The following is a 16,518-nucleotide window of genomic DNA, read 5'->3' on the forward strand; positions in this document are numbered from 1 at the left end:
CTGCTGCACAGTGGGGCTGGGAATAGGTTTCCAAGGCTTCCAAACAGAGCCCCAGTTTCTCCAGGTCTGTAGCCCTGTCCCGGCTCTCCTTAGGCCTGAAGGGGATGATGCTGGTGGGAAATGAGCCCTGAAGAAGTGGTGAATAGCACAAACAGGAGCTGGGAATGGTCAGATTTCAAGCTGGGAATGACCAGAGCGAGGGCTCCTCAGGGAGCATCGGATCCATCAGGACCTCATGGGGAGCTCTCCCCAGAGCCTTCCCCTTCTATCCTTCTCTTTCCTTCTGTTGCGTCCACGTTCCTGTTACCACCCAGGTTTTAACCAATATTCATCCATCCCATTGGGTGCATGTGCTCATGTGGAAGAGCTCAGAGGAAGCTGGGAAAAACCCACTTCTGAAGCAGGCACACCAGGGAGAGAAGCTTTAACAGCCCTGTAAGTACATGGCACAGGACTTGAGAAACATCCCATTACTAAACCAGCCAATGACCCTACAGGCACAAAGCTTCCCCTGTGGGTGATGAAGATGCTCGGAAGAGTCCCCTGCTCCCAGCTGCACAATAGGAGTTAGTCATTTTTAGAGCAGGAATTTGTGATGGGCTTGGCACAATGGTTTGGTTGCTGGTACAAGAAAGCTTGAGAAGCATCATTCACTCTGATGGGATATAGCACTCATCTTAAAACTGGCACAATGGAGCCAAGGGCAAAGCTGCGTGTGAAGGGGGTAACTGTAAGGAATTCCTGGCAGCTCTTCTGCCTGGATTAGCTTCTCTGGGTTGTTTTCCCATGAACTGCTCAGTGTGAGCATGTTAAGGATGGAGGGAGCAGATTGAAGAGCACAGAACTGCCTTTGCTTGGGGGACTTCTTGAGTGTTCTGCTCACCCTTTCCTCCTTAGGAAAAACATCTGGATTTGAGACTCTTAAGGAGACTCGAAGCAGGACACTGGGGTCCTGGCTGGGGATGTGGGCAGGAGGCACAGCCTTAACCAGGGCAAGTTCAGGTTGGAGATAAGGAAGCTGTTCCCTGTGAGGGTGCTGAGGCGCTGGCACAGGGTGCCCAGAGAAGCTGTGGCTGCCCCATCCCTGGCAGTGCTCAAGGCCAGGTTGGACACAGGGGCTTGGAGCAGCTGCTCTATGGAAGGGGTCCCTGCCCGTGGCAGGGGTTGGAGCTGGAGGAGCTTTAAGCTCCTTTCCAAACCATTCTATGAGCTCTTGCTGGACCCAGGGCCCATTGGAGGGAGATGATGGTTTCTTTCATCCCAGACAAGTGAAAACGTGGCAATCCCGGGACGTTCTACAGATACAGGTCCCCATTCTCACCCCACACCTTCGCCTGCCTTCACTGACAAGCAGAAGGGACCTCTCCATGGGGGGAGCAGCTCAGCAGCCCCAGGTGCAGACCACGAGCATCAGGTGGAGATGAAGGCCCCGGAGGCCTTAGCCACAAACCTACCCCACAGGCAGCGCTTCGGTTGGGAGCTCCTTCCTTTGCAGATGAGCACCTTGATGTCGGCTCCCCCCTCGTCTCCTCCTCACCATACCAGCCCTGTGTGGTCACACCTGCCTGCGGGTGCCTGGGGCCGGCAGCTGCCATAACCACAGCTCCATGGAAGCCACCTCTGCCTGCTCAGCAAGGGCAGCAAGGGCTGGAGAACATAGGAATGGGCCCAGGAGCATCCCCCAGGCACCACCTGCAGGGGAGGGAAAGGAATCAGGAAGACTTGGGAGCTTCATCAGGGGCTTGGTGATGGGACGAGGGGTGATGGGTGCAAACTGAAGCAGGGGGAGTTCAGGTTGGAGATAAGGAGGAAGCTCTTCCCTGTGAGGGTGCTGAGGCGCTGGAATGGGTTGAATGGAGAAGCTGTGGCTGCCCCATCCCTGGCAGTGCTCCAGGCCAGGTTGGGTGAGGTTTGAGCATCATAGTCTAGGGTGAAGCATCCCTGCCCATTGCAGGAGGTTGGAACTGGATGATCTTCACGTCCTCTCCAACCCAAACCATTCCATGTTGCTATGATACTTTGCATGGAAACACATGCATCTGGGTTTATCCGGCCAGCTGATACACTGACATCTGCACCTGAAATAGGGGGTGAGCTGAGCACTTGCATTCCCCTCCCTGAGCTTTGCCATAGGAGAAACGTTAAACTGAAGCTCCATCTGCAACCACCAGAGCAGCAGCTCAGGTGCTGGAGCTGCCGTTAGAGCCAGGGGAAAAGAGGGATGAAGAGCAAGAGGTGAGTGGCCAGCAATGAGCCCCTCCATGCCAGCAGCACATGAGCACTAGGTCATCCTCCCTTGGAAAGGGAAGCTCTTTCCACCCCTGTGATGCCCTTACCACCTCCGACCTCCTCTAGGTCCATCTAGGAGGGATGCCACCTTGTGCCCCCAGCTAAGGGGGTTCAGGCCCTCAGGGCAATACGTTATCACAGGAGGCAGGGATGCCTATGTGTGCATTGATGCTGAGGATGTGCCCAGGGAAATGTCACTCAGATGAAGCTGGTTTGCAGTGAGATGCACTTGACAGTGGCAACATCTGCGCAGGGATGGTCTAAAGGGGAAAAGGATCCTCTCTGATTTAATAGCTTAATATTAAAGAGTACAACCCCAAGGAAATGTGCACCCAGCAAAAGCCAGGCAGGTTTTCCCCCTGATGCTGGCACTGGCTGGAGAGTAAGATCTATCCAAACCAAATGCACCTACAGCTCCAGCCCTGAGAAGCAACATCCCTGTGCCTGACACTGACGGTTCCAGCCCTGCATGGGGTTCTGAGCATATCCTTAATCAGTCCGGGTGTTTCAGGCTGATGCAGAGGCCAAAGGGAAGCTTTTGTGCACTGGCTGCTGAGGCAGCATCATCTCACCTGGTGTGCACCCTCTCTGGCAGCTCCAAAATGGATCCCGGTGAGGAACAGCAGCATCTCATGCTGATCTATGCCGAGAGGCTCATGGGGGTGCAGGAACAGGACAATGCATCAGCAAAGCATTTCCATGGTTTTCCACCTCTATTTTTCCACCCTGGTCTTCCCCTTCTCTCCCTTAGCACCTGGGATGTGGATGCTCAGGGTTAGTCACCTCCAGTGTTCTGAGCCTGTCATTCTCAGGGGTGCCCAGAATCAATCCTGCAGCTCCTTCACCTGCCTGTTCTTGACGTTTAATCTCTGTGTAGTGCTTGGGATGCATCTCAAAGGCACAGCAGAAGATCCTTGATGGCAACATGGGAGCAAACAGCCATCTCTGGGGGTCTTGTTGCTGTGTCCAGCCTGGAGCTGCTCCTACAACTGCCCTGGAGCCAAAGGGCTGCACTGGGCACTGGTGGGGTGATGGAGTAGGAAAGGGTCTGTGATATCCCTCCATTTCCTGCAGATTTGGAAATCAGGCCTCCCCCTCTAGCATCTCATCCCTCCCCTCCACAGCTGCTTCTCATTCCCAGCCAGGATATTCCTGCTTTGCTGGAGAGCTTTGCCTTTCTTCCTATGTTGTTTTGGGGAAGGAGGGGGCTGTGCTCCACAGCTGCACAAAATTCATCCCTGCTCCCATCACTATAAATAGCATCAGACAGGCCACATGGAGCAGGGTTGGGGTTAATGGTTATGGAATGGGGCTCAGCTGTCTCTGAGCTGTGATTTACTGGGAGCCAGGCCAGGCAAGTTCCTCCTCACACCCTTGCTGTGGAGTTGTCCACAAGGGAACAGCCTTTTCCAGAGGGGGAAAGTGAGTTGGAATGCCTGTTTCCTAGCTGAAGCTCCAGGTGGGAAACAGTTCAAGTGGGTCTGCTGTTGGATGGGGTCCCCAAGGAGGTGCTGGTGTGATGTGGAGGGGCTCCATGTGTGCTGCTGGGACACCTTCTCCATCCTTAGGAGCTTGGAGCCAGGATGGGTGAGTTTAACCTGGCCCTTGCTCTTCACTGGGGTTGTGGTTGATGGAAATGCTCCGTGGGGAATGCAGTTGTTGGAGCTGTAAGTGCATCCCAATGGGAATGTCTGCTCTGGGTTAGAGAGGGGAAGGTCTTTCAGCCTGTGTCCCCTGCCCCCTTCATGTCAAGTGTCTAAAACGTTCTTGCTGTTGGAGAATGTGCCACATGGACAGAGCCTGGGTGCAGCTCTCCTTTAGGTGTCCTTACTGGGAGCACTTGGGTGCTGTGGAGGGCCCCCAAACCCCCTTGTGATTCATATCTATTCCCTGCATATCAGTGCCAGTAGTGATGGGAAGAGCCCGCACTGTAGCTGGGGCTCAAACCACTTCTCATACACCCTGCTCCTCAGCAGCTCTGAGTGCCTTTAGCCTTGCAGACATAACTCTTCTCCTCCTGAAGACATAAACCTGCTCCTTTCCTGCCTTCTATGGAGAGAGGCAGCTCCTTGCCCTGCCTCACACATCACTGCCTGCACGCTGCTGCTCCTCCAGCCTTTAAGCCCCTGTTTAGGCCTGCTTAGTGTCTAAGGGTGGTTGTGATGTTACAGCATCTGCCAGCAAACACTGCCCTGGAGCTGCTCACACAACCCCTGAGGGCAACGGGGCATGGCCAGGCCATGGCTGTGCCCCCAGATCTCCCACTGATGGGGACACTGGGGCTTCTTTACTGGACTGCTGTACCAGCATCAGGGCAATGGCAGGGATAGGAAGGCTTGCATTGAAGGAGAGCTTTGCCCTGTCCCTGGCAGTGCTCAAGGCCAGGTTGGATGGGGCTTGGAGCAGCTGCTCCAGTGGAAGGTATCCCTGCCCATGAAGCCTGCAAAGCTGTTTCATTCCCAAAGAACCGCTGTGCAGCTGGTCAGCTTGAGGAGGGCTTGCACAGCATCCTCTGGAGGGATCCCAGAACATCATTCCCACACGGAATGAGCTTCCTCCGTGTCTATCCTTACATTCCTCTGTGTCTCCAGTTCCTCCTTTCCATGTACAGCCCTGAATGCAGCCGGATGGATGGCAGATAAGTGCTTGTGGGCTACGTGAAGGTTTCCCTTTGAGGGAGCTGTGCTCATAGCGAGGGATTTGGGGAGCCCACTGGAATGTGAGGTTTGGCTTTTGTCATGATAAAGCCTTCAAGAAGCGCTCTTGGGAAACACCAGCACAGATGGAAGTGCTGGGGCTTAGCATGTGTGGAACTTCAGAGGAGCTGGGCACAGGCTTCCCTGCAGAACATGGCTCATGGAGTGGTTCCTGGAAGCCCTTTGCCCCCAGGTCTCTGTGTTCCCACCTCAAAGTCCATTGGATGCCACTTCCCAAGTCCCACAGCATGACCCCATCACTCCCATCTGCAGGAAGAGGGTGTCTGTGTGCTCACACCCCTATAGAAGCACACACACCATGCGAGCCTACCCCAGAAGCCTCTATTACCTCCTGCTCTTGCCCATGCAGAGCTGCGTTCAGAGCTTGCCTTTGCCTTCCAGGGCCTCATACAGAGACAGAACTTCCCTTGTGTGGCCATCCCAAACCCTTCACACCCCTCCCACCATGAACCCCTTCAGGAGCCTCCTTAGGGCCACCACCATCACCCCTTGCAGTGCTCCAGTTGCACCCAACACCTTTAGGGCTCTCCGGTAGCACAGGAGCTTCCTCTGCCTTGGAAACACAAAGGCTTTAATCTTTCACCCTCTTTGCTCCTCCTGGGAGGCTTTGGTGGGTCTTAATGAGGCAGGATTGCCTCACTTCCTTAGGGATGGAAACGTGTCTTTGTTAAACAAGGCAGGAGCTCTTATCTCTCAGCAGCTCTGCTTTTGGCACTGAGTGCGGTGTCCTTAACACCTCACATGCAGATGATGCAAACAGCCAGCTAGGTAAAGGTTTGTCACTCACAAAGCCCTGGTTTCATGGGTTACAGACAGAGACCCTGGCTGGGGACACTGGATCGTCGCCCGACTCTCTCCTAAGCACATCTTTACCATGGACACCCCCTTTCACCTCCCATCTTTCCCCAGGAGCTCTATTTGTCCTTTCCTCCCCCTTTAAGGTATTGGATTCTGTGGGAGCAGAGTGAGATAAATCCCAAGATCATTTCTTTACCTGTGGGCATCTGCCCCAGGAGCTGATGTGCAATCGGGGGGTTGAAAGCAGCCCTCAACCACAGCTCTCTGCAGGTTTCTTCCTTATCTCCAGCCTGAACTTCCCCTGTTCCAGTCTGAACCCATCACCCCTTGTCCCATCGCTCCAGTCCCTGATGAAGGCCCTGCTCCAGCATCCTTGTGACAGCAAAGCTTTTCCATCTGAGAAGCCTCCATCAGTTTGTAGTGTCAGGAATTCACATTTACCTGCGAGAGCAGGACACAGCCCTGCTCCTTCCACTGACATTGCTCCTATTGGCATTAAAGGGCAGCCTGTGCCTGGGCTGGAAACAGCCAGGTCAGTTGTGGTTCTCCAACCCATCCCTCTCAGGAGGGTTTGTGTGCTCTCTGCACAAAGCAGGGTGGAGCCCATCCCTTTGCATGGCCCCTGGGAGGATGCTCCTGGCTGCTAGAGATCTTCCTTCACTCACACAGAGGCAAGACCTGAAGCCAGGAGTCCTAGGTTAGGCCTATGCTGTTATGGAAAGGGATGGTTGGGGTGGCAGAGGGTGAGGCAGGAAGGGCCCTGCTGTCTTCTTCCCCTAGAGACAAAGTCCACCCGAAAGGTGAAGGCAACAAGCTTTGGAAAGGGTTTGGGGCTGGGAATCCCATGTGGAAGGAGCCACCTCCTGGAAAGAGTAAGGCTTGCAAGCACTGAAGGAGGACAATCTCCTTTCGTTCTTGCCCTTATCCTCATGAGCCCTTCCTGACGTGGGTTGTGCTCCCATCACAACGGCGAGATGCTCAAAAGCTCAGAGCTGCAGCCCTATTATGCTGTGGCCATAATTCCTCTTCAGGTCTATTGCATCTGCATCCCTCAGCATGCAGGAGCCCCACTGCCCTTTTGCACAGCCACCAGTGGCTTCTCCTAGGAGAGGATACAGGAGCGAAGGGTGAGATGTGGCCAAGATCCACAAGGATTGGGTGGGAGAGCAGTGAGAATGGAGCCAACACAAGAAAATATCACCCTAGAGACCTTCTCTTGAGTGGCCAAAGAAGCCATAACTCCCATGACTTTCTAAGTGTCAAACCCTGGTGATAAGTAGTTATATTAAATTATATATATAATATATTCTATATGCAATATAGAATATATATATAATATATATTCTAATATATATATATTAGAGTTCAGTACTTTTGAACCCTTTACCTGGTATTACAGCAGTTTAAAACCTTGGATTGCAGCTGGTTTAACTCTTCTGAACAAGGTCAAACTGAAACCCTCAGGCTGGACTTCTTTTTGCTGATGGCAGCTGAGTTCTTGTTTGGAATCTGAGCTTTTCCCTAGATGAATCCTTGAATTGAAGGATGGGAGCTCCTCACATGGGAGTGGGAACTGGGAGAGCTGACTTGCAGTAGGCTGTTGAAGGACCTTAACCCATTCAGTGCATCAAAACCCAACAGCCTCTCAACCTGTCATTCAGGTGTGTGTTCAGTGACACTGGGAAATAGTGGATTTGACTCGATTGGGAAGGGATAAAACACACAACACTACTCAATGGTCGGGACTTGCAGCTAGGAGCAGTCAATGAGGAGAAGGATGCTGGTTTTGGTGGTGACTTGGCACCATTTGAGAGATGTTCCTTGTTACACTGTGAAATTGAGGAAAGCATTGAGAAGTTTGATGTGTGCAAACCCGGAGTGGAAAACACTGTAGACATTGGGCCTGGCAAGTGGTTATTTGGGATGAAAGCTCCTATCCTGGGACAAGCATAAGGACTGAAACTGCTTTCCTGACCCCTAAATCCCAAAGCTAAGCAGCGCATTGGATGCTGAGCTCTGTCCTTGTACAACTGAACTCCCTCCAGGCCCTATGTCTGTCAGAGTGACTTCTTCCCTTGCTCTCTGGCTTAACAGTGCAGTTTCCCATTCCATTTGGGACAGGGAGCTCTGGGTTAATGCCACCCGCACCGGGTGTCAGCATTGCACAACCATGAACCCCGGGGCTGGGGAATGAGGAGTTGGGATAAACAAAAGGGAGAAGAAGCAGCAGCGAATTCTCTGCCGGTGACACTTTCCCCCAGCCAACAAACACAAGGTTTTATGAGCTCACCCCTCTGGATGCTGCATTCCAGCTTGGTAACATTTCGGTAACACATTGCAAACGTTTGACTCATAGAAACTTGGAAGGCTGGAGCCGGGGGAGGGGGAAGAGCGTCACATTCCCATTCCCATTCCCATCCCCATTCCCGGGCAGGAGTTTGCTTGTTGGATTCTTGAATTTATTTGTGTTTTCACAAGAACTGCAGCTTTTCCCCCTTGTCTGTTCCATGCAAAAGAAGCCTTGGAGCCCGACGGCTTTCCCTATGCTGGGAAAAGGGGCTGGAGGAGGAGGAGGGCTCTGCCAAGGGAGGAACTCGGGGCAGCTCAACTCGCTTTCCTTCTGCAAGTGTTTCTTTCCCCCCCTTTCTCCCTCCGTGTTCCCAGGGCAGGGTTGGCTTTCTAGGTTTGATAAAGCATTTCCTTCCATTGTCATTCTATACGGCCTCTGGGCCCGTCTCTCAGTCCCTCCCCTTTCGCCGTCCCCTCGCTTTCTCTCTCTCTCTTCCTGATCTTTAGTGAATCTTGAGATATAAAGCAAACAGCTGCCTCCCGTTAAGCACCTCTTGAACAATGAGACCTCCTCTCCAAGGGCTTTAATTCCTCTGGATGCAAGGACAAAGCCAGGGTGAGTAGCCTGTTAGTAACCGTGATCACCGCATCCGCCAACGGGGCCGCTCCCGGTGGGTGCTCGCGTCCGGCTGCGGAGCTTTTGTGTAGCACAAGGACGGATGCTGTAAGCGTTAAACCTCTCCCCATCCGATGCTGTCCCCGCTGGGGAAGGTTTTGCCACCCGGATTTGGCTCCCGTTGTGAGAGTGGGCAAACCCCCAGCGCTCCGCAAGGTGGGAGGAATCCTGAGCCCAAAGGCAAAGGAAAACAAATGTGATGCAATCAGGAGCGATCCGAGCTGAGCTGCGGGAGGGGGATCCTCCTGCGGGGCTCTGCAGGCCAGGGGGGACACTAACGGGAGGAGCTTGGAATGGCACCGGGTGGGAGACACCCTCATGGTGCTTGGCTTCGCTGTGCTGTGTGGATGCTGGGGACCTCCCTGTGGTGGTTCTGCTCTCTTGCCTTCAACAGGATTTGTCCAGTCTGAGGTTACATGGAGAAGGGAGAGATGTGCTGGAGCACTGGGAATTGCTGCTCGGAGCAGGGCATCGGTGGGTTGCAGCCGCTGTGTCCGTGCTGGGGCCGGCAGGAAGCAGGCAGAGATGCGGTGTGTGCTGTTGGAAGGTGTTCTCTGGGGTCTGGTTTTGCCCAAGGGATCTATGTAGATTGTTTCATGCGCACATAAAGAAAGCAGGAGGCAAAGTACAGGAGGTCTCAGCAGCAGTGTGGTGTTTGTTAGCGAGGGGAATTCGGGATGAGCGATGAAGCTGCTCCCTAATGTGCACTTTCCAAGGCGGGTTTCCAGTCCCACTCTCCCAGGAAACTGTAGCTGATTCCCAGGCAAGCAGGCCGATCCCAAAGGAATCTTATTTAAGATCTTCCCAAGGGATTGCAGGCCACTAAAATAAAGCCCATTGCAAACCTGCCAGCTCCTCCTCAGGAGCAGCTCCCCAGGACACTTGCTCCATTCCCTGTGCACCAAACCAGCTCTGGTGCTTCCCCACTGCTCTCTGTGTCAGGCCTTTGCCAGCAGCTGAAATGTGCTTCCCTTATGGAATCTTCCTTGGATGGTGTTTGCATTCCCTGTGTGGGGAATCTCCAATGGTCTCCCTGCTGTAACCACCCCGCTCTTTGCCACCACCAAACTTGCTTTGCTTGCAGTGCCCAGGGGACAAAGGGAGCAAAGGAGCAGGGACCATGGCTCTGTCAGAGGCCAAATACCCCCCTCTTTCACTTGTACCAGATCCTGTAGCTGCACAATAACATCCAGTGCATCCCCTACCTCCATATTAGTCGGCAACTGGGAGAAAACCGGTGGTGATGTGGTACAGGGGACGGATGCATGGTGGTGGTGTGGGAGCCTGCAGTGCTACAGGAGCAGCGGTGGGACAGTGGTAGATGTCCTTCAGCAGATGGGAAATGCTGCATGTCTAGAGAACCACAGAATCTGGGGCATTCACAGCTTAGGTTGGATCTAAGGAAGTTCTTCCCTCTGAGGTTAGTGGGACACTGGCACAGGTGCCCATGGAAGCTGTGGCTGCCCCATCCCTGGCAGTGTTCAAGGCCAGGATGGATGGGGCTTGGAGCACCCTGCTCTAGTGGAATCCCCCCATGGCAGGAGGTTGGAACTGGATGATCTCAAGGTTCTTTCCAACCCAAACCATTCCATGATTCCAAAACATGGCTGGAAGTGTTCTCAGAGACCTGCAGAACGTGTGGCTTGTGCCAAAGCCATCCTGTGTGTGAGCCTGTGTGGTCTGTTCTGTGGCAGGGCAGAGTAGGGTAGGTAGATAAAGCTTTGAGTTTTTCCTCTATAAAGCCCCATTTTTGGTCTAGATGGTGTTTCCCCTCCATCCCAGCACAGCTGTGTTTGTGCCATTTGCTCTTAGCCAGGGACATTGATTACATCCAACAGCTCTGGGCAGCATTCTGCTATCTCTGAAAGCAGACTTGGAGCTGTCCTCAGGGATGGCCATGAGTAGGATTACTCCAGGAGGATCAGAGCCTACTGACTCAAGGGAAGCTGTCACATTCACCTTCCATCCCACTGGCTGAGTTGAAGGAGCTGGATAGAATCGGGCTTTAAAGTAGCAGAATGAGGGAGGTGAAATGAGCATCTCCAGGCTTGATACTGAACAGACCTCAGGTCTGCGGCAGGAGGAAGCCTCCAAAGCTGTTGTGTTACTGCCTGGGACAGGCATTTCTCCAGCAGGAGCTGACATGTGTTAATAGAAATGTAGATGGGACCTTCAAATTAATGGGGCTTTTCAGAGGCATAATTGTGTCCTCTTGGTTTTCAAGTGGAGAGGAGAACTTTATTGCCACATCCAGCACTGCAAGTCTTCCCCATCTCTGTGCCCATAGCCCCCTCCATAGCAGCCTCCAGGAGCTCCTCCGGGTTCTTGGCACTTGCACAATGAGGAAATTGGCCTGCAGTTCCATGTTAGCAATCAACTTTCCAGGGATGTTGCATGTATTTTCCAGCAAGGGATGGAACAGCATCAGCAACCCTCTCACCTGCCAGGCCAGGGCTGCAATCCTGCACTAGGAAGGACCAGATGTTGTTCAAGAGGCTTAGATGAGCGTTCAGAGGGCAAACACCCAGAAAGGACTTTCCTTGTAGTCTGATCATGTCCTGGCTCTTGGCCATCACGTATTCTCCTTGTTGGGATGGTCTGGCAAGGCACAGGGGTTGTTGCCACCCGCAGCATCAGCCATTCCCTCTGACAGCCCCAGTGTCACACCAGCAGGCAAGTGGGTGGACTGGGCAAAGGAGGGTGGGATGGCAGTGCTGCTCTGTACACACTCACTGTACCATCAAACACTTGATGTTCTCAATGGACTATCAGACTTTGGTACTCACCATCCTGGCTTTACGGCTCTATTCCCTTGGTGAAGCTGAGCCTGGGGCTGCTCTGCGGGCAAAGAGCTTGGAAACAGCCACCTGGACCAGTTGGTGTATTGGGATGGAGGTGGCATGGTGTGCTTGGCCACGCTCATGGTACACAGTGCTGGGTACCCAGCTGTGACCTTATTGCAGTGACACTCTCTCTTTGGTATATCTCCTTCTCAGACACAGCCATACATTGTGTTTGCATCAGGAGGATGATGCACATTAAACCTGTATTAATTGGGCTTGGTTAATTCATCAGGAAGTTTACTTTAAAAGCAAATAAAGCCAAGGGAGCAGCTATAATGGCAGGAAACAGGTTTTCTTCCCCCCAAAACCAGGCAGAGGAGGCAATTCCCATCTTGCCTGAGCTGCAGGCATTCAGGCTCTACCTGATGGTTATAATATCACCATCAAACTGCTAAATAATGAGGTTCTTTGTGGTGGCCACACAGGAAGACCCTTGTGGCCACACACATCCCTCCATCCTTGAAATTTGCTGTCCAAGCCCATTGTGGGGCTATCGGTGGCTCTGGAATAGTTATTTCTTCAGCCTGTAGCTGGATCTATAAGAATATAAGAATAATATCCCTGTGCTCTGCTGTGTATGGGGCTGTGAAACCCACCCCGAGCTCTACTAGAAGGTGATGCCCATGGCAGGGGTTGGAACTGGACGAGCTTAAGGTGCTTTCCAACCCAAACCATTCCACTGTGTCAGGACCTGAGGTGCTGCAGCTTGCACCCCACAATGGGGATGGGATAAGAGGAGATGGGGATGGGTACCCGGTCCTCTCTGGTGCTGCTGCAGCCCTGGGCTGCCGGTCTGTGGCTTCTGCTTGTCCCCAGCAGGCCAACAGGCAGGGAACACTGGGGTTCAGTCTGCTTTAGCCTCTCTTTCTCTCCCCCCAGCCTTCTCCTCCCTGGTAACTGCTCCCCATCCTTTATCCTTGAACCATTGCTCACCAGGGCGCTCAGTGGGATGAAGAAAAGCATTTGCTCCCTTTCAAACCCCGAGTCCCAGCACAGCTCCAGCCTCTTTGTTCCTTTCTTTCTGTGCTCGCTCTCATGCTGGGAGAGGAGGTTTTCCAGCCGGCCTGGCTTTGGGAATGCCCAGAGCACCGGCCATGTGTGGAATGAGCAATGTGCAGCCTGCAGGACCCTGGGCTGGCTGGACAAGGCTGGAGGACCTGAAGGCAGGCAGAGGAGAGGGCTCATCCTGGGTTTTGGGGACAGAGCATGGCTTTGTAGGGAATATGGCTTTCCAGGAATGGGTTTCATGTTGGATGTATCCCGAGGCTTCAAGTTTGGAGCAAACCCATTTCCTCCATCTCTTTGTGTCTGTGCTCTAAATTGGGTAAACAGAACATGTTTGGGTTTGGTCACTTCTTGGGTGAGACCCAGACCCTGTCACTCGTGATGAACACTGCAGCAGAGCCTGCTTCTCCTGGCACAGAGGCAGATCCCATCACTGCCAGGACATGGGATAGGGAGGACGTGGCTGTTGGGTCCTGCTGACCTTTCAGATCAATCTCTTTGCTGTGATTTATCCAGACAAAAGGGCTTCAGCACGTTGGAAACCCATTGTGAGATTCCTGGGCTTTTCACACCCCTTAGCATCCTCTGGCCCCTTTACTGGAGGTGAAACCCTGAAACAGGCTTGAGATCGTATTGCTGTGCAGTCGTAGGAATGATTTATAGTCCAGGGACTGTAGCTCCTGCTCAGATGTAGTAAGAAAAGACCCTTCTTCCCATTTCCTGAATTCATTATGTTTAAGACAAGTGAATCTGCATTAGAACCAAGAAAAGCGATAATCTCTGTAGCAGATCAGAAAGGAAACATCCCTGTACGTGAAACTGAATCTCCAACCAAAACTGAGACAAGCCAAGGAGAGACCAGACACAGGGACCTGGCTTGAAGCCACATATGCAGCCACAGGTATCTGCAATGGGCCTTGGGCAGGAGGAAGGAGCTGTCTGCCAGTTTAGTGCCTTAAACAGCCCCACATGGGAGGTGGGTTCCCATCTCTTGTGGAGGGTTTGAAGGCACTGGGCTCTTGCTGTTGTCCTTGGGCAAATGCTTCTCAACCTCTTCTTCAGAGCCATAGGGCTGGAGCAGGAGGGTTTTAATGAAGGTGGGGTTCCTGCAGCGCTGGGGATGTGTGGGGCTGAGCTCAGATGCAGCTCTGGCTGTGAGCTGTGGTCCTTCAGCAAACCCAGGGGTTGGGGGCATTGCTGGAGGCCACATCTTCCACTTCCATTCATAGAATAGAATCAGCCAGGTTGGAAAAGAGCTTCAAGACCAAGTCTGACCATTCCCAGCACTGCCAAGGCCACCTCTGACCCATGGCACTGAGTGTGTGTGAGCACTTGCAGGGATGGTGATGCCAGCCCTGCCCTGGGCAGCCTGTTCCAATGCCTGAGCACCCTCTGGGGCAGGAATTGTTCCTCAGCTCCATCTAAACCTGCCCTGGTGCAGCTTGAGGCCGGTTCCTCTTGTCCCATCCCTTGGGAGCAGAGCCCAGCCCCTCCTGGCTCCATCCTCCTATCAGTGAGTGATCAGGTCCCCCCTGAGCCTTTTCTCCTCCAGCCTAAACCCCCCAGCTCCCTCAGCCCTTCCCCATCCCTTGTGCTCCAGGCCCTGCACCAGCCCCATTGCCCTTCTCTGGCCCCACTCCAGCCCCTCAATGTCTCTCTTGCAGTGAGGGTGTTTGGGTCCTGGGATGGCCAAGAGGTTGCCCAATCCCTTCTGCTTTCCCCCCATGCATCGTGAGCAGCATCCCTGCGAGGGGCAGAGCACGAGGGCCCTTTTCAAGGTTACAAGCTTCTTATTTTTGGCCGCGTTTCCCTGCGGCTGGAGCTGCCCCAGGCTGCGAAGCTGTTGAAGTTTGAGGTCCTTTGTTTGTTTAATCGAAGTGCTGTTTGTTTTTGATCACAGGCATTAGATAGGCGCTTCCTCTGCAGGCAGGAAGCAGTGATTTCCTGTTCGCTCGCTGGCCAACTCTCACTGCGCAGGAAACCTCACTGCTGAGTGCTCCCTTTTCAGGCACCACTTTTGGAAGGGCTTTTTTCGGAGGGCTTTTGTTTTCTCTCCATTTTCCTCCTTTTTCCCTTCCCCTCCCCTCTGTAAGTGGGCTCCATAGGAAGGATGCGCAGGGACAGTCCTGAACCAACGCGCCATGGGCTGAGTGCGCCGGGTGATGCTCATTGCTGAGATTGGCTCCAGTTAGGCTGAAATCATAGAATCATGGAATATTTGGGGTTGGAAAGGGCCTTAAGATCATCCAGTTCCAACTCCACACCATGGGTAGGGATGCCTCACACTAGACCATGTTGCCCAAGGCTCTGTTCAACCTGGCCTTGAGCAGTGCTAGGGATGGGGCAGCCACAGCTTCCATGGGCACCCTGTGCCAGCGCCTCAGCACCCTCACAGGGAAGAGCTTCTGCCTTAGGTCCAACCTGAACTTCCTCTGTTTCAGTCTGAGCCTATTACTCCTTGTCCCATTGCTCCAGTCCCTGATGAAGGTGTCTCTGCAGCATCCTTGTAGTCCTATTTCAGATCCTGGGAGCTGTATCTCCTTAATTACAACCATGTGTCCAGGCCAGCCCTCCAAAGCAGCAGGGATGGGGTTTGAGGAGATGCTTCACACTCCATAGGTGTTTCTGGGTTGGAAAAGACACACTTAGGCATTTCTATCATGGAATGGTTTGGATTGGAAAGGCCCTTAAGGTCATCCAGTTCCAACCCGCTGCCATGGGCAGGGACAGACAGGCAGCAGAGTGGTGCCTTGGCAAACACGGGGATGTTTTGACTCGTGTTAGGAGCTAACCCCGATAGGGCTTCACCGCTGTGCACACCCAGCCCCGCAGTGTCGGATGCCTCCAGCCCTGGGGAGCCCGGCCAGACAGACGGACACGGCTGCAGGAGGGCTCTCCAACTGCCCGAGGCTTCCATTCTGTTGGTGTCATAAAGGGGCTCCCCTGCAGGGAGGGAATTTGCGATGGGAAGAGCCAGCTGCAAGGAACAAAGCAGGGAGAGCGATGGCAGGGGAAGGGGAAGGGGGAGCGGAGCAGCTCAGCCCCCGAGGCGAAGGGTGGGAGGGATTAATGCTGCGAATGCCTGTGCATGGCAGTGAGGATGCTCGGAGGCTGCACAAGAGCGGCTGCTTGGGGCTGTTGTGCCACACAGGGATGAGAGCCCGAGGGATGCGCAGAGGGATGGGAGCTGGAGGAAGGAGAGGGCAGGATGGTCTCTCCATAGCCACAGCGCCAGGCTCCATCACCCAGCAGTTCAGGCATGGTTTGTGCTTGGGTCTATCCAAGGAAAACACGGCCGGGGCTGCTCCTCTGCAGCCCTCTGTGTCCCAACCATCCCAGCCTCCCCTCCTGCCTTGTTCCTGGAGAGCTCTCCATCCCCCAGGCCCCTCCTGATCATTGCCCGTCGCTGACATCATTGCCGGTTGCCATGGAAAACCCAGGTTGTCCAAAACATGACCCCTTGGCCTCATCCCATGTGTGTCAGGAAATGAAGGGTTTATAGCACATCTCTGCAGCCGAGCAGAAAGAGCCCAAGCAGGAACCGCAGGGCCGGGGGGCAGGAGCACAACTCACCCTCATCATGGGCTGCCTGGTGTGGGGCTCCCTGCTGGAGCCTCTGATGGGCAAACGGGGACCGATTTCTTGGGGTTTGGAGGCTGATTTATGTCTCCTGGGCTGTTTCTGAGCTTTCTGCTCGGGTTTGAAGTGACCCAGACAAGAGGTAATGGGAAGCAGTTGTGCCTGGGCAGGAGGCAGAAAGCAGAGGATGGTCTGCAGGGAAGAGCTGAGAGCAGCTCCAGTGCCTAAAGGGGCTGCAGGAAACCTGGAGAGGGACTTGGGACAAGGGATGCAGGGACAGGCCAAGGGGAATGGCTTTAACCTGCCAGAGGGGAGACTGAGA

At 53.7% G+C, this 16,518-nt stretch overlaps 1 protein-coding gene across 1 annotated transcript in view; it reads left to right on the top strand.

Annotated features, from left to right (window-relative positions):
- Positions 1-8,443: 8,443 nt before the first annotated feature.
- HDAC7 (histone deacetylase 7) overlaps positions 8,444-16,518 on the top strand; it is a 68,154-nt gene continuing 60,079 nt past the window's right edge. The window contains exon 1 of the mRNA XM_034071462.1: positions 8,444-8,709. Coding sequence (XP_033927353.1) covers positions 8,691-8,709 — 19 coding nt within the window. The 5' untranslated portion in view covers positions 8,444-8,690. The remainder of the gene's footprint in view (positions 8,710-16,518) is intronic.

Source organism: Melopsittacus undulatus, chromosome 21, assembly GCF_012275295.1.
Source record: "Melopsittacus undulatus isolate bMelUnd1 chromosome 21, bMelUnd1.mat.Z, whole genome shotgun sequence".
Classification (NCBI taxonomy): Eukaryota; Metazoa; Chordata; class Aves; order Psittaciformes; family Psittaculidae; genus Melopsittacus; species Melopsittacus undulatus.